Source organism: Orcinus orca, chromosome 18 (assembly GCF_937001465.1).
Source record: "Orcinus orca chromosome 18, mOrcOrc1.1, whole genome shotgun sequence".
Taxonomy (NCBI): domain Eukaryota; kingdom Metazoa; phylum Chordata; class Mammalia; order Artiodactyla; family Delphinidae; genus Orcinus; species Orcinus orca.
The window spans coordinates 59,746,408-59,765,444 of NC_064576.1; the positions used below are offsets into that span (position 1 = coordinate 59,746,408).

The 19,037-nt window shown below is 35.3% G+C and overlaps 1 protein-coding gene and 1 long non-coding RNA gene across 8 annotated transcripts in view; one reads left to right on the forward strand and one right to left on the reverse strand.

Moving 5' to 3' along the window:
• The window catches only part of RB1 (RB transcriptional corepressor 1), a 144,590-nt gene that overhangs the window by 70,990 nt on the left and 54,563 nt on the right, over positions 1 to 19,037 (forward strand). For all 7 annotated transcript variants that reach the window (XM_033436824.2, XM_033436823.2, XM_033436825.2 and 4 more), the window contains 4 exons: positions 1,120 to 1,176; positions 1,261 to 1,292; positions 1,372 to 1,448; positions 2,499 to 2,695. In XM_033436824.2, the coding sequence (XP_033292715.1) occupies positions 1,120 to 1,176; positions 1,261 to 1,292; positions 1,372 to 1,448; positions 2,499 to 2,695 (363 nt within the window). The remainder of the gene's footprint in view (positions 1 to 1,119; positions 1,177 to 1,260; positions 1,293 to 1,371; positions 1,449 to 2,498; positions 2,696 to 19,037) is intronic.
• On the reverse strand, positions 6,990 to 7,294 carry LOC125961926 (uncharacterized). Its single transcript, XR_007473061.1, has 2 exons — positions 7,073 to 7,294; positions 6,990 to 7,030 (listed from the first exon to the last, which is right to left on the reverse strand). It is a non-coding gene; the product is annotated as an uncharacterized LOC125961926 (long non-coding RNA).

A 19,037-nucleotide genomic window follows, 5' to 3' on the forward strand; every position in this document is an offset into this window, starting at 1 on the left:
TGTTTATGGAAAGCTTTATGGGACAGCTCCTCTCACTCCATTACAGAAACCAAAAGTAAACATGCAGAAAATTTTAGAAGAATTGTAGAAAATTTAAAAAATACAGTAAGAAAAAAATCAAAATCTTGCTAACATTAAGTTTTTGGTGTATATTCTTTAACTTTTACATATATGAATATTCATGTGTGCATATACTTATACAAATGGAATCATATTATACATGCCATTTATCAGTGATGTTATTAAATGATGTTGTTTTTACTATTACTATTATTATTTCAGAAAATCTAAAACTAATATATGGTAAGCCAGTGGGCTCTGGATCAGAGCCCTGGGTTTATATCTGGTTCTATCATATATGAGCTGTCATCTAACTTCTCTGAGATTCAGGTTTCTATATTTGCTCTGCTTTTCTCTGTGGCATTAATGAGGTAATATATAAAATATATTTGAAAACTGTAATCTACTATACACATTTATTTCGGTGTAGTAAGGTTATATTTTGATTCCGTCTGTGTTTTAAACCATTATATTTAAAAGTTCTTTTTGGTTATATATGAAATTTGTACTCATAATTTGGAATGAAGGATTTTGGTGTGTGTTTGTCTGTGTGTGTGTGTGTTTATCTAAAATTTGACTGTTCTTTGGACTAATGAAAACTAGTTGTTTGATAACTTTTTGCTTATAAGATCAGGTAGGTCTGATTTTTGCCTTTGACCAGTTTTATGGAAAGAGACTATTATCTTAATCCTGGAGAGCTATCTTGAAAATATGTGTTCTAGGTCACAAGAAGTATTACATTAGTATGTAAAATGGTTAAAATAGTACCAGGTACGTAATATATTCTTAGTACACATATATCTGTTGAATGATGTAGACTGAAGTGGAATGATAGAAAACCAACTACTGGACCCCTCCTCTTGAAAATTTATCAGGAATGTTAAAACCATCATTTTATACTTAAATCTTGAGTTTTAGACAAGCAAGCTTTTGTGATCTCTTGGTAGCCATATTCCTAAGAAGGGTCAGGAATGTGTCTCAAGAGAAAACTTTTAAAAAATCAGTAATTGTTATGGTTTTCTAAAATAGTGGGATCTAATTTTTTTTCTTTCTTTGTAGCGATACAAACTTGGAGTCCGATTGTATTACCGAGTAATGGAATCCATGCTTAAATCAGTAAGTTTAAAAGAATATAATAGAAAAAAAATTTAATGCTGACACAAAGAAGGCTTCAGTTAATTTTTTTTTAATCTGTTTTAGGAAGAAGAACGATTATCCATTCAAAATTTTAGGTAAATTTTTGTTTTAGTAAAACAATTTCTTCTTTTTTTAAAAGTAAATGTTACAAAATCATTCTTTTTTTTCCTTTAGCAAACTCCTGAATGACAACATCTTTCATATGTCTTTGTTGGCATGCGCTCTTGAGGTTGTAATGGCTACATATAGCAGTAAGTTAAATTTTAGTAAATAAACATTTTAGTTCAATTTAAAGTTAAAAAAAACTTACCTAATGTGTGGTATGGGTTTTTGTGGTGGGCGGAATGGAGAAGTTAAGGAGTTAAGGAGAAGAAATGCATATTTTAGATCAGTATATACTGAAGAATGTAATTGGTCACCGTAATGTGGTCACCATAAAGTGGTTTATTAACCTGAATTATTTCATGTCATCTTGGGAATAGTTTCACTAGACTCCTATTCTGGACTATCCTGAATCCAGGAAGTGTACCTATTGAAACCCCTTCAAAGACTTATGAGACTGTAAAATGCCTGAGGAGTACTACTGAGCAGATTCCACTGATATGGAAGCACTGCTACATATATATTCTGTGGTTATGAGACGAAAGGTTGGGGCTAGAATCCACCAGATAAACAGAACAGAGGTCATCAATAGTGTTTTTTTTTTTAAATATAATTTTAAACACGTATTATTTTGCAAATAATGTTGCAAATGTCCAAAAAAAGTTTTGTTTGCAAAAAACAACAGAAGAAAATTTATCTAAGGATACAAATATATAATAAAAGAGGAACTTAAATTAGTAAACAAATATGGACAACTGTGAATCCTCATTTATAACCAAGAAATGCATAATTAAAACATATTTACTAACCAATCAAATTGTCAAAATCTTAAAGAATCACTTCCTCTCTTAATCGAGGATTAATGAGACAGTTAAAATGGATATGCTAATGCATTGCTGGTTAGATGTTAAACGTGTCCTGGATACAAGTTTAGGGTGTTTAAACCTTTGAAAATTTGATATAAGCTGTGAGCCTTCTATCCAGGAAAGACATATATATGCACATACACTCAAACTTTGGAAGCCTATTTCCTAGGAGTCTGTGGACCCCAGAATAAAAAATTATGTTCTAAATAAAAATTTTTGTTTAGCCTTTCTACTGTGTTTTAATTTTTTGTTTGATAAAACCTTCAAACCAAAAAATATGTCATTCAAGGCTTAACATTTCATACCTAAGTTACGTTTTTCTTTCATTTTTAGGAAGTACATCTCAGAATCTGGATACTGGAACAGATTTGTCCTTCCCTTGGATTCTGAATGTACTTAATTTAAAAGCTTTTGATTTTTACAAAGTGATTGAAAGTTTTATCAAAGCAGAAGCCAACTTGACCAGAGAAATGATTAAACATTTAGAACGATGTGAACATCGAATCATGGAATCCCTTGCATGGCTCTCAGTAAGTAACTAGCTAAAATAGTTAAAGATATTCATATGCATATGGATAACAGTTATCTGTTAGTGAGAGGTATTTGTTAACATTTACCTCAAGAACAAATATGAAATTTTTTTTTTTTACAAATATGAAATTTAATGAATAATGTTGTTTCAGTGTATAGCCCAAGAAACAAGTGGAATATTAGAATGGAGTTTTCTTTGAGCTCCCCAGACTGTCTGATACAGGGATTTATTTATGAATAGCTTTTCTTAAAGCTTGGCCCTTCAAAACAAAGCAGAATTCTTTAAAGTATTTGGGAACTTTATTTAAAATAGAGGTGTCATGTATGAAAATTTAAATGTCTGCTCTTAAAATTTCAACAAAATGATGAAAAAAATTGAGATTATGCTATTGATATGATTTAAAAATACAGATTTTTAGTTCATTTTTATCTCATTTTTTTTGTCCCATTGTTAAAGGTAATCCAAAAATCTACACAATTATAGTTATTGTTTATAGCATTATAAGGGCACAAAGCATATTCTCTAGGTAGTCTATTTATAGCATATAACCTATTGATAAGGCTTTATTTTAGTAAAGATGACATTTCCTATGTAGTAATAGTAAAATATTTATATGGAGTTCTTCTGTTATGCTCTTTAAATCTTCATAGTTGGGTAATACTTTGTTAAGCATCAGGTTTTTAGATTAATATAGAGTTGGTTTCTTCTGAAATTGTTGCATATGCTAAGCATATATCTTTTCATTTTTATCAGTATATAGAAATGGCAATAGAAAAATTAAGACTTTAGTTATATTAGAATCCTAATCTGTACATGTAAACCAAGTTTTACTTTTTTGATATTTTAAAAATGTAATGTCTAAGAGTAACTTGTTTCTTAGTGCTTTTCTTGTATTGCTGTATAGACAGAGTGGATAGAAAAGGAGAGAAGTATGGGAAGTTGATAGAAAGACACTATTGCTAAGATTGAATTGGGTAACTCCTTTATACAGGAGCTTCCACTGTAGAAGAAAAGGAGTGGTTAGGAGAAAACTCTCAGAATCCGGGGGTTAAATGAAAGTAGCAAAAATAAATAAATAGATCAATAAATGAAACAAGCAGATAGAATACTTTTCAGAGGCTGTTGTGCCCTCTCTTCCTAGAAATTGAAATCAAGACATCACTGTATTATCTGAAAGTGACTATTCTCATTCTTTTAGAGAACTACTTTTATTTCCATCAGTACACATCTGCTGTATGCCTTGCATTGAGATAGACATTGTGAGGATATAGAAAAGACATGAGCTCTGAAAGTTGTGGAGGAAATAGTAGAAATGTATGGTTTAACAACTGCTTGTGCTCAAGCCTGTTTAGTTCAGTTACTGGTGTTCTAGGATTCAAAACAATATTCCTTTATTTTTGGAGAAAAAGTGACATGCACAAAGTCTGGAAAAGGGTATAATTTTTTAATAATAGGATGATGTGGAAGTCATAATAAGCCTCTGAATTTAAATTCTAAGTGTGGTATTTCTAGGGGATGAAATTATAGATGATTTTTAATGTTTGGATTTTTAAAAAATCAACACATACTACTGTTTCAATTGTAAAGAATGGAGTGGTAGTGGGTAACTGTGAAGATAAGTCATCCTACACAAACACAATATGTGAATTTTTCCTGTGAGAATAATTGACATTTTAGAGAAGAGACATACTATAGATCTATTTGAGCTTTCACAGGCTTTAGGATTTTTTTCTTTATTGAAGTATAACATATATACAGAAAAGTATGTATCACAAGTTGTAGTTCAAAGGATTTTTTACAAATTAAATATACCCACATTACCAACATATACAATAGATCAAGAATCAGAGCAATGGAACACACCCATGATAATCAAAATCCAGATCAAGAATCAGAGCAAACTTTCATGGTTTTTTGATTCTGTATTATAATGAATCTCTCATTAAACTGTAGTGATTTATAAGAACATATTCAGTGTTGTTTACCTAGGGAAACATCAAGTGATATTATTACTTTTACCTGTTGATAATTTAATGAAAGAAAGAACATCATTGTATTTTTAATCGTTGCATAGGGAAAGGGTTCAGTATCTTTACTTCACAATCTTGAGAAATAATAAAGAACAGAATAACTATAAGAAGGAATAAGCACACTTCTGTTTATTTTGATCCCAGAGAGATTAACAGGCAATATATGAATGTAAAATGCTAAACAATCTATTGAAAAACCTAGTGAAATCTTGTTCTCTGGAAATTTGGAAGATTAGAGGTGGTTTAAAATGAACCATACCTAGGGCTTCCCTGGTGGTGCAGTGGTTGGGGGTCCGCCTGCCGATGCAGGGGATGCGGGTTCGTGCCCTGGTCCGGGAAGATCCCGCATGCCGCGGAGCCGCTGGGCCCGTGAGCCATGGCCGCTGAGCCTGCACGTCCGGAGCCTGTGCTCCACAACGGGAGAGGCCACAGCAGTGAGAGGCCCTGTACCACCAAAAAAAACAAAAACAAACAAACAAACAAAAAATGAACCATACCTAAGCGTTAGATTGAATGACCTCCGGATGTTTAGACCTCTTAAATCTGCTAAGCAGTTTATAATGCCAGCAGATGATGAGGTGAGATTTGGATATTTTACTTTCAGTATATTCAAACTGTATCCGATGTTTTTGGTAAAATCTTTGTAAACTGAAGTAGACCAGGTACTTTATTCTCTAAATGGTCTTTTTTGTGGGCGACTATGGACTTTCCCTGTTGATCTCCCCACATCTCTTGCTGCCTTAATACTATTTCTCTCACAGCCACCTGAGAAATTTTTTCATAAATGCAGAACAAATCTCATTATGCTAATTCCTCAAATAAAAACCTTTTGTAGGGGACCTATGCATCTGGTAATATTAAAGATAGAATCCTGGGGAGCTTCAACATTTAAGCGATAGACAGAAAAGAGAAGCCTATAAAAGAGATTGAGGCATCTGATATTCCTCCTCAGAGACTGGAGGAGTATCAGAAGTGGTGTCATACTCGCTCTCTGAAAGAGAGGGTACTGAAAGGTCTGAGTGAGCGCTTGCTGTTTCAGACACTGTAGGAGCAGTCAGTAAGAACTGAAGAGTGTTCATTAGTTTCAGCAATAAGGAAGCCACTGGTGAAGGTAGCGAGGACTGTTACAAGAAGTGGTGGGGGCAGGAGTAGATTGCAGTGGAATTTGGATGAGATGTGAGTGAGAGATAAAGTGGAGACAGTCATTATAGATAGCTTTCATCAGTCTCGTCTGAGAAGGGAAGTAAACGTATAGCTGGAGGTGTGTGAGGTGGAGGGAAGATTAGTTTTTAAGATGGGAAAGGAAGGATTAAATGTTGACAGAAAAGAGCCATTAGAAATGTTATCTATTGCTGGATGACACATTAGTGGCTTAAAACAATCATTTTATTTTGCTCATGATTCTGTGGGTCAGGGATTTGGGAAGAGCTTGACTGTGCACTTCATCCCTGACCATGTAGTATCAGCTGGTGTCTGAGGCGGGATCCACTTCCAAGATGCTTCTTAACTCGCAAGTCTGGAACCTTGCTGCTTCTTGGTATGTGCTTACCTCTCCCTTCCTTTCTTTCTTTTTCCCTCCTCATCTCATCCTTCTGGGCTTCTCATGTGAGAAACTATGCATCTTATAGCATTTTGGTTTTAGAGTACTTGTGCTTCTTACACAGCAGCTCTTTATCACTGGTTTTAGGCAATTTGATTATGGTGTGCCTTGGTTTAATTTTCTTCATGTTTTTCTTGTTTGGAGTTCTGCTTCGAAAGGTGAGCTTATAGGTTTCATCAAATCTGGACATTTGGGGCCATTATTTCCTTAAAATGTTTTTGTTGACTCCCGCCACCCCTTCCCTCAGGGATTCCAGTCATACATGTATTAGGTCACTTGAAATTGTCCCACAGCTCACATCATGATGCTCTGTTCTTCTTTTTTTTTGGTTCCAGATGTTTTTGTTTCTGTTTCGTTTGAAATAGTTTCTATAGCTATGTCTTCAAGTTCATTAATTTTTTCTGCTAAAATGTCTAATTTGCTATTCCATCTACTATATTTTTAATCTTAGGTATTCTGTTTTTCATCTCTAGAAGTTTGACTTGAATCCTTTTCTAAATCTTCCATATCTCTCTTTAACATATTTGTGCTTTCCTTTACTTTCTTAAACATATGGAATATAGTTATAATGATTGTTTTAAAGTTCCCATTTACTAATTCTAACATCTATGTCTTTTTAGGACTGTTTCTGTTAACTGATATTTCTCCTTTCAAGGGTCATGTTTTTCTGGGTTTTGTTTGTTTGTTTGTTTGTTTTTGTCTGCTTGATGACTTCTTACTGGATGCCAGACATTGTGAATTTTACCTTGATGACTTCTTATTGGATGCCAGACATTGTGAATTTTATCCTGGATATTTTTATATTCCTTTCACTATTCTCGAGCTGTGTTTTGGGACTCAGTTTAGTTACTTGGAAACGGTTTGATCTTTTAAAGACTTTTGTTGTTGTTTATAGACAAAGCCAGGGCAGTCTTTAATCTATGGCTAATTTCTCCCCACTGTTGAGGCAGTCCCCTTCTGAGTACTCTACCTGATGTCCCATATATTACAAGGTTTTTCCACCCTGGCTGGTGGAAATCAAAACTCTTCTTGGCCCTATGTCAGCTCCTGGAATTGTTCTTTTTCTGGCTTTGGGTAGTTTTCCTGCACTGATCAGTACTAGGGTGAAAACTTGAGAGTAACCCTCTGCAGCCTCCTGGAGCTCTGTCTTTGCAGCTCTCTCCTTTCTGTGTAACTCTCTGCTCTGCTATTCTGTCCTGCTAATTTTAACTGCCTTAGCTTTCTTGAATTCTCAACTCTGTTTTCTCCAACCGGGCAGACTACTGGGATCTATTTCAGTTTTTCCTCCCTGTGTTGTAGCCTGGGAACTGTCTCCAGGCAAAGGTGGGGCTTACCATTTGCTTTCTTTCTCTCACAGATTACTGTCCTATACTGTTTGTTGTTCATTGTCTGAAAACTATTATTTCATTTATGTTGTTCGATTTTGTAGTTGAGACAAATCTGATCTCTGTTCCTTCATCACAGCCGAAAGAGTTATGTATAGTATTTAGTGATTGATAAAGTATTTTTAAATATGTATACTTAAAGGGTATCATTTCTATTTTCCTGTATTAAATGCATCATATCTTCTGAATAATATTGTTTCGGAGTGGTACTTACTATATGGAGAGCATAGAAGTACTAGTAATTAACTGTTGTATTTAATTTTAATAAGTCACAAGAGAACTGAGCCTCCTTTAAATGTTGTCAAATATAGCTGACTCATTAAATTGGGTTTTGTCGTACTGTTTTTTTTGTAGTCACTAAACATTAGCAGGTTTCTTCATTCAGTTGCACAAATGTTTGGCCAGAGCACTTTTACAAAAGAAAAGATTAAAACTGTTTCCATTTTATTATTTTTCCAAAATTTAAATGAAGACCAGTTTTACATGTCAGTACAGTTGTAATGAATAGCTTGTATTTTTAGAGTCCTGATTTGATGACAAACTTGTAAACAAATTTTTAAGCTTCTTTGGTATTCTTTGAAATGTCAGACTTGACAGGAAATGAACACAAAAGGGAGAAAAGCCTGTGGCTCTGAAAAAGCCAGAAAGGATATCTGTTGTATATTTGGATGGTAGATCATTAACCTCTGGTGCACTTTGCACAATGGTTTTAGTATTTACCATTAGACATTATTTTTTTCAAAAGTTATATTTTACTGAGAACTATGTCTCAGGAAGGTGAATGAAATGTAAGATAATGATTAAGCCATATTTAACACTTTTTAAAAATATGGGTAAGGATGGTGAAGTAATATGATACCATATACTATATTTATATAGCAACCATGCTACTATAATGAAAAATGTTTTATGTTGGGTTTTTAAAAGCTCCTCACGAGTTATTTTTTTTAAAAAACCATATATTTTATCTCTTTGCCAGCAAGAGAAAACATTTATTTTTAAAAAGTCTGATTCTTTCTGAAAATATCACTAAGGCTTTAACCTTTCACTCTGACCCAACATGTTCCTAATTTCTTGCCCTTAATTCCCGTAACTGACTAGTAGCTTCTCAAGTGATTTAGGAGATTTGACTTTACCTTTCAAAACTGAAATTATTTTATTTTGTTCTAAATACAACTTTGCTTCCCAATATCTATATTTTTATATTACTTTTCAAGTCATCCAGGCTTGAATACTGAGCATTTTTTCCTTCTTTTTCACTATAGTTAGATACAGTCTTGTAATTAAAAAAACAGAAACCAAAACCCAAAAAACTTTACCATGTCCTTTATATTTGTTTCATTATTATGTTAAAGATCTGTTTTCATTTACATTTCCCTAAATCAGATCATCACGTCCTTGCATTTAACATATTATTATAGACTCCTGCTTGGTCTCCCAGCTTAGGCACTACCCTCTATTTTATACTTTGGTGCTAAATTAATATTCCTAAATGCTTATTCATGCCATACTCCTGTTCAGGAACCTACAGTAGCTCTGCATTCCCATGTAGAAAAATGTAGCCTCTTTACTCTGGTTGTGATAATCTGGCCCTGCCTTACCTTGCTAGCCTTCCACTATTCCTCAGACACTTACTGTGTGCAGAGAGTTCTTTCATCTCTTGAGCAAACCACATTTATCTAGTGAGAGTGAGTATGGCCTAGTGTGGGACGTGGAATCAGAAGACCTGGCATTAGGGCCTAGCCCTTTCATGTACAAGTTAATGTCTTTGTCTTAGTTTCTTGCTTTGTAAATTGAGACAGACCAAAAGATTTGAATATTTCTAGCTCAAATATTTTATAAGTCTACAAAATTGTTTAAGTGTTGAGAATTATTTGCCACTACTGAAGGTGGATCCATATTCTTTTAGATTGCTTCACAATTTATAACATTTTGAAGAAACATTTTTCAAAAAAAGGTAACGCAGAGGTCTCATTTCCGTATCCTCCTTTAGCTCAGTTTTTCTCAATTCTCTTTGGGCCATACCTGATATGTGTACACCAGATATTTTAAAGGAATTATACTTTCTCCTGTGAGGTATCTAAGGACATGGAAAATAGCCCCTATCCTTTAAGAGGCTTGGAACTTAGTAGAAAAGTAACTCACTGTAATATACTGTGAAATAAGATAAACCATGAGGGTCAAAGGAGGACGTGATCAATCATATGCGGATGGGAAAAGACTTAACAACAGGTGTGGAAATGTGGACACAAGTAGGAAAGCCTAGCATGAGGTACTTTGGGGGAAAATTATGGCCCAGCATTGGCAGTGGTAGATGAGTACTGATTTAAGACTAGTAGTTTAGTCTTAAAAGTTAGAGTTTTTAGCCTTGTGAAAAGTGGAGAGCTAACTCTCTTGATAAATGAGATATTATACAAAAATGAACGTACCAGATAATTTTATGTGCTAGTTGACAGTAAAATGTATGTGTATGTGTGTGTGTGTGGAGACACACACAACTTTTTTGAGGGAAATAATCTTGAAATAGAATACATGCTTTTGTCTTTGAAAGAGCGTGTTTAAAGTAATTTTACTTTTTCTTTTTGAGCCAGGGACATCATTATAAGCATTAATATATTATTCATGGGCTAGACTGCTCTTTTGCCTGTGGAAAATATTGTGCTCTTTACCTAGTGTTTTAGTTTTTTCTGCCTTTCCCCTCCCTTTCCTTGTGAATTATTCTGTATTTCTCACTATTTCAAGTTCTACCAGACCATGATGCCTGCTGCCTCTAACTTGCTCTCCTAAGCTAATTAAATCAATATGCACTATTGTCAATGCCCTTTGTCCTTTTGGATTTTTGGCACAATGATATTGATAAAGTCCTTTTCTTACTTCCAGGCTGAGGGTTATTTTCTTAGTAGTAGTTTTCAAACTTCAATATCCATGGAGATCTTATTAAAATATACTTTCTTATCAAGTGGTTCTAGGGCAGGGCTTGCAATTCAGCATTTCTCACAGGCCCCCAGATGGTTCTGACGTTGCTAGCCCATGGGCCACTCTTTAGAAGAGCCAGATTCTAGATGCCCCTACGTTACTGGGCTTTAAAATGAAATACTCTGTTGGTTCTTTACACTAAATCCGCAAGGTAGGTGTAGCCATGAATCTAATTTCCCGTATGAGGAAAGAGAAACACAGAGTATTTGTGTCCCACCTGACAGCTAATTAGCAATGGATGGAAGACAGCTAATACTCCTTGACCGGTTGCAATGTGCTGTGCACCAAAAGTATTTGTCTAATTTAATTCTCATAATAATCTGTGATGTCACTAATACTATTTTCATTTTACAAAAGTGGAAACAGGCTCAGGAAGGTTAAGCAGTTTGTCTAAGGTCACACACTTGGCATTTGAACCCAGATTGGTTTGATTCCAAATTCCACATTGGTCTAGTAAAGTGCCCCTCTCATTGTACCACATCTTTTCTGTTTATTCATTCACACTTTTTATTACCACTGTAACATGTAGTCAAGCATATGAGACAGTATAAAATTTTATTCTAAGTGAAAATATATATAATACATTTTATCTTGAGTAACAAGGTGAGTGTTTTGCCCTAGAGCTAGTCAGTAATAGGAAGGAGGGAAGGTACTACCCTTTGTTGACCAGCTCCTTTGTGTAGTGCACACTCACTGTTGATCTACTGGATTCTTCAGGAAGAAAAGATTAGAAGACCTTACAAAAAGAGCAAACTATATTTTAAAAGGAGTTACTGCTGTGTCTATATGTTTCATTTAGGTAACTCTTAGAATGAGATTTTAATTTAATAATATAAGTATTTTTAGAATCCATGATAGTTTAGGGTTGATAAAATTAGGTATTTGGATCAACCCTCAAGGAGATTGAAGGGAAGGGTGGGAATGAGGTAAAATGGAAAACGAGGTCTCTTTTCATAGACTGAAATGTGAAAACTGAGTTTTTTCTGAGTTTTTAATGAAAGATTCCAGGTATGCCTAAAGTCTTCTATAAGAATGAAAAAATGTAAAGCCCAAGAAGGGAAAATAAAGGAAGGCAATATCTTAGAAATAAAATTTTTAATAGTGACCTTGTGTTCTCCAGTGGTCTAGAGAGAAATTAAAAAATATAGATATGCAGAAAAAGTACAAAAATAAGGATAGTAACTTACTTAGTTCATACGAATAATTATCCACTAAAATGTGAATAGATGGTTGCTTTATAAAGCGCTAAGACTCTAAGCTCAATTTAATAAAATAACTCTCTTTCTTCTTCATAATTAAGCCATTGAAGAATCAATGAGGCATTAAATGTTTTTTTATGTTGTTCTTCATCTGTTAAAAAACAACAAACAGAAAACCCAAAGAAACTGAGATAGATAACTGTTATAAATTATTGCATGTCTTCTCCTATATTGAATGTTTACGTGAGCCTTAGTTCTTGATCCAGATCTGTTTATGGTTTTAAGCTTAAAATTTTCTTCATATCTAAACCTTTGCTCAGGTGCCATCTTGTCTTGAACCCTGTGCTTGACCCCTCAGTCTATTCTTTTCTCTATGTACTTGTCTCCTTCTTTCTTTAGAACACTCTGACACATGAGAAATTGCTAGAGTTCACTGTGGAGGACACAGTGAAGTATTCAAGACTTGTCTGTTCATGTCTCCCTTCCCCCTCCCCCATTGTCCATACTATACATTCTCCTTGTTCATGAATTGGCACAAGGGACTAAAGAAATTCAGGGATATAAAAAAAAAAATCTCAAACTCAGAAATGTCCCTTAGGTAGCTCATAGAAACTTGCTTTAGAAAGCAGTGCTTGTAAAAAGCTCATCACTAGCTTACATCTTTGGAATCTTTCCTGATCATCATACAGAGCTGCATCAAAATGACTCTCACTTATGCATATTACATTTCAGTGTAGAAGTCATAATAGGTAACATTTTTGCATGTATGCTGTTACAGGCACTATTAAAAGTGCTGAAATGTGTTAACTCATTTATTTTGCACAACTCTGTGAAGGAGATCACCACTTCATAGATGAAAAAACTGAGGTACAGAGAAATTGAGACTGTTTCCCTTACCCACAAAACTAAGTTGATAGCAGAGCTAGAATTTTAACTCAGACTATCTGGCGCCAGAGACTGTGCTCGTAACCTCTATGCTGTCTCACGGTGTGTATTAGTTTACTGCTGGGTATATGCACTATCGTGATTAGTTTCTTTATTCATGTTTTATCTGTGTTTGTGTCACTGTGCGGTAGCAGAAGGAGCCTGGGCTTTGGCGTCACCACATCTCATTTAATCTTCACAGAAGGTAAACATTGCTGTTCCTGTTTTATAGATAGGAAAAGCTGAGGTTCATTCAAAGATGCCAGGTAACTTGCTTTGGTGTGATTCTGAGCAAGTTATACCTCTGTATCTCAGATTTTCTCATCTGTAAAATGGGCATGATAATACTTATCAGAGTTGTTGTGAGGAATAAATGGACATTTATGAGAATGGTACATTTTAGAAACATCACAATTAATTGTTAGTTTCCTTCAGTTCATTGTCTTTACTCTACAGTGATGTCCTAAGAACAGAGAACTGAGAACACGGTTAAACAGTATTGGATCTGTTTATCCCAGCTTACTACAAGTATGTAGAACTCTTCTCTTCTCCCGAGGCACCTCCCCCTCCCTCACTGCCTTCTCAAAATGGAATAAGTTCAGGGAGAAAGAGGTGTAACTGAATTCCAGCATTGTTAAATGTGGGCAGTGTTGTGTTCTCTGTTATACTGCAGTTGGAATTTGTTATGGTGCTTTTAGTTATGAATCATGTCAGTAATTACCCTGAGGGCAGTGTTCATCATTCAAGTACAGACAAGAAGGGAGATTGTAGCAGTTGTAGAAGAATAGCTTGGAAATATCCTCTGTACTTAACCTGTGGAAATGGAAGCATTTGTACTCTTGGTCAGAGAGTATCTTCTACAAGGTCATGATGTTAGAAAATTACCTGAATATAGTCTGAGAATTTTCAGTCTCTAAACTTGTATCATGTCATATCCTGACTGTAATAGTGAGGAAGGACTCTGGAATCTAGATGTGCAAGAAACAAAAAGTAGAAGAATCTTATGAGATCTCAGTTCTATTTAATGTATTTTCTGAATTCCTCCAGCCAAATCAGAGGCTGTTATTAATGGTGAGTTTAGTAAAATTTTAGAACCACTGTAGGGCAATTGTTCTTAAATCATCTAAGTTCAGTTACCTTTAATTATAAAATAGATCCAACTTTTTGGCATTTATCTTTTCCAGATATTTAGGTCATGTTTTTAAAATTAAACTGTCATAACCTAGTCTGTTTTAAAATGCATGTGAGTGACCTTTGCATTTGTGGTTTTATTAATTTACATGTTGATTCTTAGTATTTTCTGTTATTGTCAGAAATACCCAAATATCAAAAGTATTTTTGGTGTCTTCCTGTACTTGCTAGATTTAGAACATGATTAAAGAAAACTTACAATAGGAAACAGCTGTATTTGTGTCTCACTCTTTCAAAAAAACTTTTTATTATTCTTGCTCGGTTTCATTGTTTCTTGCCTCCATTAAATTATAACAGATAACTTCTCTTAGATTTTGATTATACTCTTTAAGAATTCTCAAAGGCTAACATTTGTCTTTTAGATTTTGATTATACTCTAAGAATTCTCAGAGACTAACGTAAGTCTATCTTGCTATCTTTTGTTTCATTTCCTTTTTAGAATTTAATATCTGGTCATTTTTATCCTCATTAATAAAGTAATAAAAAGTATTATTTTTATTACTATCTGGTCATTATACTTACCCTTTCCATGTTTTAAGATAATTTAATAGTCTAAAAGTTTTATTTACAGATTAAGTAATGCTAGTTTTTATAACTTAAGTTTTACCATTTTGATTTTTTTCTCTTAAACATTAAAATGAGAGAGGTAAAGTAAAATGACTTATCTTTTACTAATACATGAGTAATAAACAAAAATGAACATAGGATTCCCTAATCCAGTACTGAACTCGTGAAAATATAAACTTATTCTTGAAAATATAAGCTTTTGCATTATCTTTGTAATAGGCATACTGGACACTTTTAATACTGTGTACTTTTAGACCAGAACCTAACTCACGTATTCGAACAGGGTTGTCTGAACATAAACCTTTTCACAGTTCAGTTTCAAATAAAGAATGAATAGCCTGAGTAGATGGAGATGGGTAAAAATTACCATAATAATGCAAAAATGATATTCCTGACCTTTGTAATTATTTCTCTAGGAACAACTCTGTAATCTCTTGTAGACAAACTATTTATACATGGCCTTTTTTACTTTTTAGCACATGTCCATACTTTTTCCTTCTCTTAAGTAGCTAAGATTATATTATGTGTGTTTCAGTCTAAAGAAGTCTCATGAGACCACAACACAAAGTATAGCAATTTTTCCACAACAATTTTGAAACCAGTTATTTTGGCCATAGCAAAAATTACATATGTGACATATAAACCAAAAGGTGTAATTTTTTTAGCTCTGTGTTTTAAGTACTATTCATTTTTATTTAAATAAATGGCTGCTTCTGTTTTCATCAAATACTATACATAAAATCCTTTTTCCTGAAAAGCCTAAATTTTAGTCCAGTGTAAATATTTTAAACTCATGTAATTAAATACATTTCTTTACTTTAAAATAAAGAATTATAATAAAATGATTCATAGATTTTTATGCCCTATTAAAATATGAGCTAACAATTAGTAATTGATTAAACAGTTGGAAAATTATCATTTTTTAAAGAAAATTAAATTGAAGATTATATCGTTCATAATATAAGAATTTGTTTTGTTTTGATGAAAAAGCCCTTTGCATGTTATTTGTTAGCAACAATGAAAGGGTTTAAGTAGTATAACTTTTTCTTGTGTAACTAAGACTGTGTAATTGCTTTTAAAAACAAGACTATCTCTGGTTTAAAATAGCAAAATGACCACACATTTTTACCTCCTTTCTCCCCCAAAACCCTACACAAGTGACAGAAAAGGGAAGAAACCACATGGCAGTGAATTTCAGCAGTACCAAGACTATGAAGTGGGAAGTTTAGGGGTTAATTCAATTTTGAGGATAAAAAGTAAAAGAGGTGTCTGTTTGATGGATACAACGAAGTAGAGAAAACTACTGAATACAGTAGGTGAAGACTCTCACAGTGGAAGTGGGATTCTTAGCCTCTAAGTTCAAAGTAATAATAGAAGGTACAGAGAGTGTGGCAGTAATCAGGAGAGTTTTTCTAAAGTGCTGTCTGCCACCGGCTCTCAAACTTTTGCATGTATCAAAAGGCTGGAGGGCTTGTTAAAAGACAGATTAAAGGGCTTCCCTGGTGGCGCAGTGGTTGCGAGTCCGCCTGCCGATGTAGGGGACGTGGGTTCATGCCCCGGTCCGGGAGAGGTCACAACAGTGAGAGGCCTGTGTACCACAAAAAAAAAAAAAAAAAAAAAGACAGATTGCAGGTTCCTGGGCCTAACCTCAAAGGTTCTAGGGTAGAATCCAAGAATTTGTATTTCTAACATGTTTCCAGGTGATGCTAATGCTGGTCTAGCCACCACATTTTGAGAACCACTGGTCCATGAAACATCTGGACCAATGCCTCACCCCAGGCCATGCCGGCTTATAGGAATCAGGAAAATGAACTGCCTCCCTCTGTACTAGTGAATTAGAAAAAGATGCCCCTCTGGATGCAACCACCCCTGGCTTGCTATGCAGAGTTTACAGTGAAGCCCCGTGCTTTCGTGTAGTGCACAAATTATATAGATGTATGCCTGGTCCTATCCCAGCTTCCGTGTACATATACAGGGCTGTGCTGTCCTGCTGGTGCCTGCAGGAGAAGCAGAGCAGAAATTGTGGTGAATCCAGACTTCTACAATAGACCTGAAGAAAAAAACAGAAATAGAAAGGTGATTCTGCCTAAAAGGAAAATATATAAAACTACTGTGCTGCTAGGGTATAGTTCCCTTATTTTGGTATTTTGGAGTACCTCAGTTCAGTATCTGTGTATTCATCTCTAAAAGAAAGACCAGAAAAAATGGAGGACACAAAATAATAATTTTTTAAAAATTAATGGAAGAGGGACTTCCCTGGTGGTGCAGTGGTTAAGAATCCGCCTGCCAGCGCAGGGGACATGGGTTCGAGCCCCGGACTGGGAAGATCCCACATGCCACGGTGCAACTAGGCCCGTGCACCACAACTGAGCCTGTGCTCTAGAGCCCATGAGCCACAACTACCGAGCCTGCATGCTGCAACTACTGAAGCCCGCCTGCCTAGAGCCCGTGCTCCACAGCAAGAGAAGCCACTGCAGTGAGAAGCCCGCGCACCGCAACAAAGAGTAGCCCCCGCTCGCCTGAACTAGAGAAAGCCCGCGTGCAGCAACGAAGACCCAATGCAGCCAAAAAAAAAAAAAAATTAATGGAAGAAAAGTTTCTAAGCCAGTCAGAGATGGGAGGCATCAGATGGAGAGGGCTCATAGTACCAAGCAGGATGAATAAATACGGATACATCTTGGTGAAAATTCAGAATTCCATAGGCAATGAGAAAATTATAAAAAGGTTCTAGAGAGAAGAAGTAAATTATTTACAGTAAAATAAGATCCAGATCAGCATTGCAGTTCTTATCAGGAATACTGGATGTTTGATAAACTAGAATTCTGTAGCTGACCTACACGTCAAACGTGAGGGTAAAGTGAAACAGTTTTCAGACATGCAAGGACTTAGAAAGTTCATCTCTTAGAAAGTTCATCTCTTAACATCCATTTTAAAATAAAATTACTAGAGAATATGCTTGAGCAAATGAAAAAAAGAAATCCTAGAAGGGAGAAATCATGAGACCTAAGAAAGAGTGAATCTGTCACAAGAGTGCAGAGAGGAAACAACTGGAAAATCCTAGGATGCAGCAGGCCTACAAAACAGTGATTCCAAAAGAGAAGTCAGATAATTCCATGAAGAATGTCTTCAAGACATAGTTTCTTTTAACAGCTGTATAACCTCATTTAAATGGTGGGGATTCAACAGATACAGTTTAAGATTCATAAATCGAGTAATAAGAGTTATGGTGATAACTGTAGTTATCAGAGTAGTTGTATCAGAGTACTATTGACAAAGGAAAATTTGCCTTTTTTTCCTTGGGTTTTTGAAGAATTGAATGAACTATAGGTTTGGTGAAATAAAAGTTTCTTTGCATTTTTGTGTGTGGGTACGTATGCGACATTTATTAGAACGACATTGATAAATACAGAGTAGGTACTGTGTAGGTAAATATTGGTTATTAAAAATGAATCTTCAGTCTGGCAGGCAAGTAACATCTAATTTGTTCTTAACTCTAAGCCCCTTCATTTCAATCTCTGATCCCTCTATTTTAATCCTATGTTATGTGCTATGGAAAATACAAAGTACAAAACATAATCCCTTTCCTCAAGGAGGTTGAGGTGTCTAGTTAGGAAAATAAGACATAGCCCATGTAAAAAGATAGCTAACAAAGGCAGTAAGAAGAAAAGATACCAAATAAGTGATAAAGACAATAAAAAACCTTCATTATCAAAGGTTTTGTTTAGGAGTTGAACTGGGCCTTGTAGGATGGAAAGGGTTTCATCAGAGAAGGGGGCAGACTGGGGTGGGGGAGGAGCAAGTAGTGTGTCATGTGTCTAAATATCTAGAGTCAGAAAAGTGAGAGTTATAAATACAGGACAAGTAGGGGACCAACCTGCAGTGGAAGAATCATGTTTGGAAGACAGAAACCAGAAAATTGAGTAGGTCAGGGCCATATTTTGGACAATCTGGTACTTTAAAGCTGGATTTTTCCTCTCAGTCAATGGAGAGTCTGACACCTTTTAAAATTGAACAGTAAGTGACCAGCATAAAGTGGTGATTTAATAGGTGAATCTGGTTGATCTGTCCTGGATGGGTTGAGGGAAGAAACTAGAAAGCAGGCTGAGCGAGGGAGCAACCGCAGTAGTCCCAGTGTTACATGGGAACAGTGGTGATAGTGGTTATTAAAAGGAAGGGGGCTTCCCTGGTGGCGCAGTGGTTGGGAGTCCGCCTGCCAATGCAGGGGACGCGGGTTCGTGCCCCGGTCCGGGAAGATCCCACATGCCGCGGAGTGGCTGGGCCCGTGAGCCATGGCCGCTGGGCCTGCGCGTCCGGAGCCTGTGCTCCGCAACGGGAGAGGCCACAACAGTGACAGGCCCGCGTACCGCAAAAAAATAAAAAATAAAAAATAAATAAAAAATAAAAAAATAAAAGGAAGGAATGGATGGACATCTTAACTGACTAGAATGAGAAACAGTATGTGAGGCAT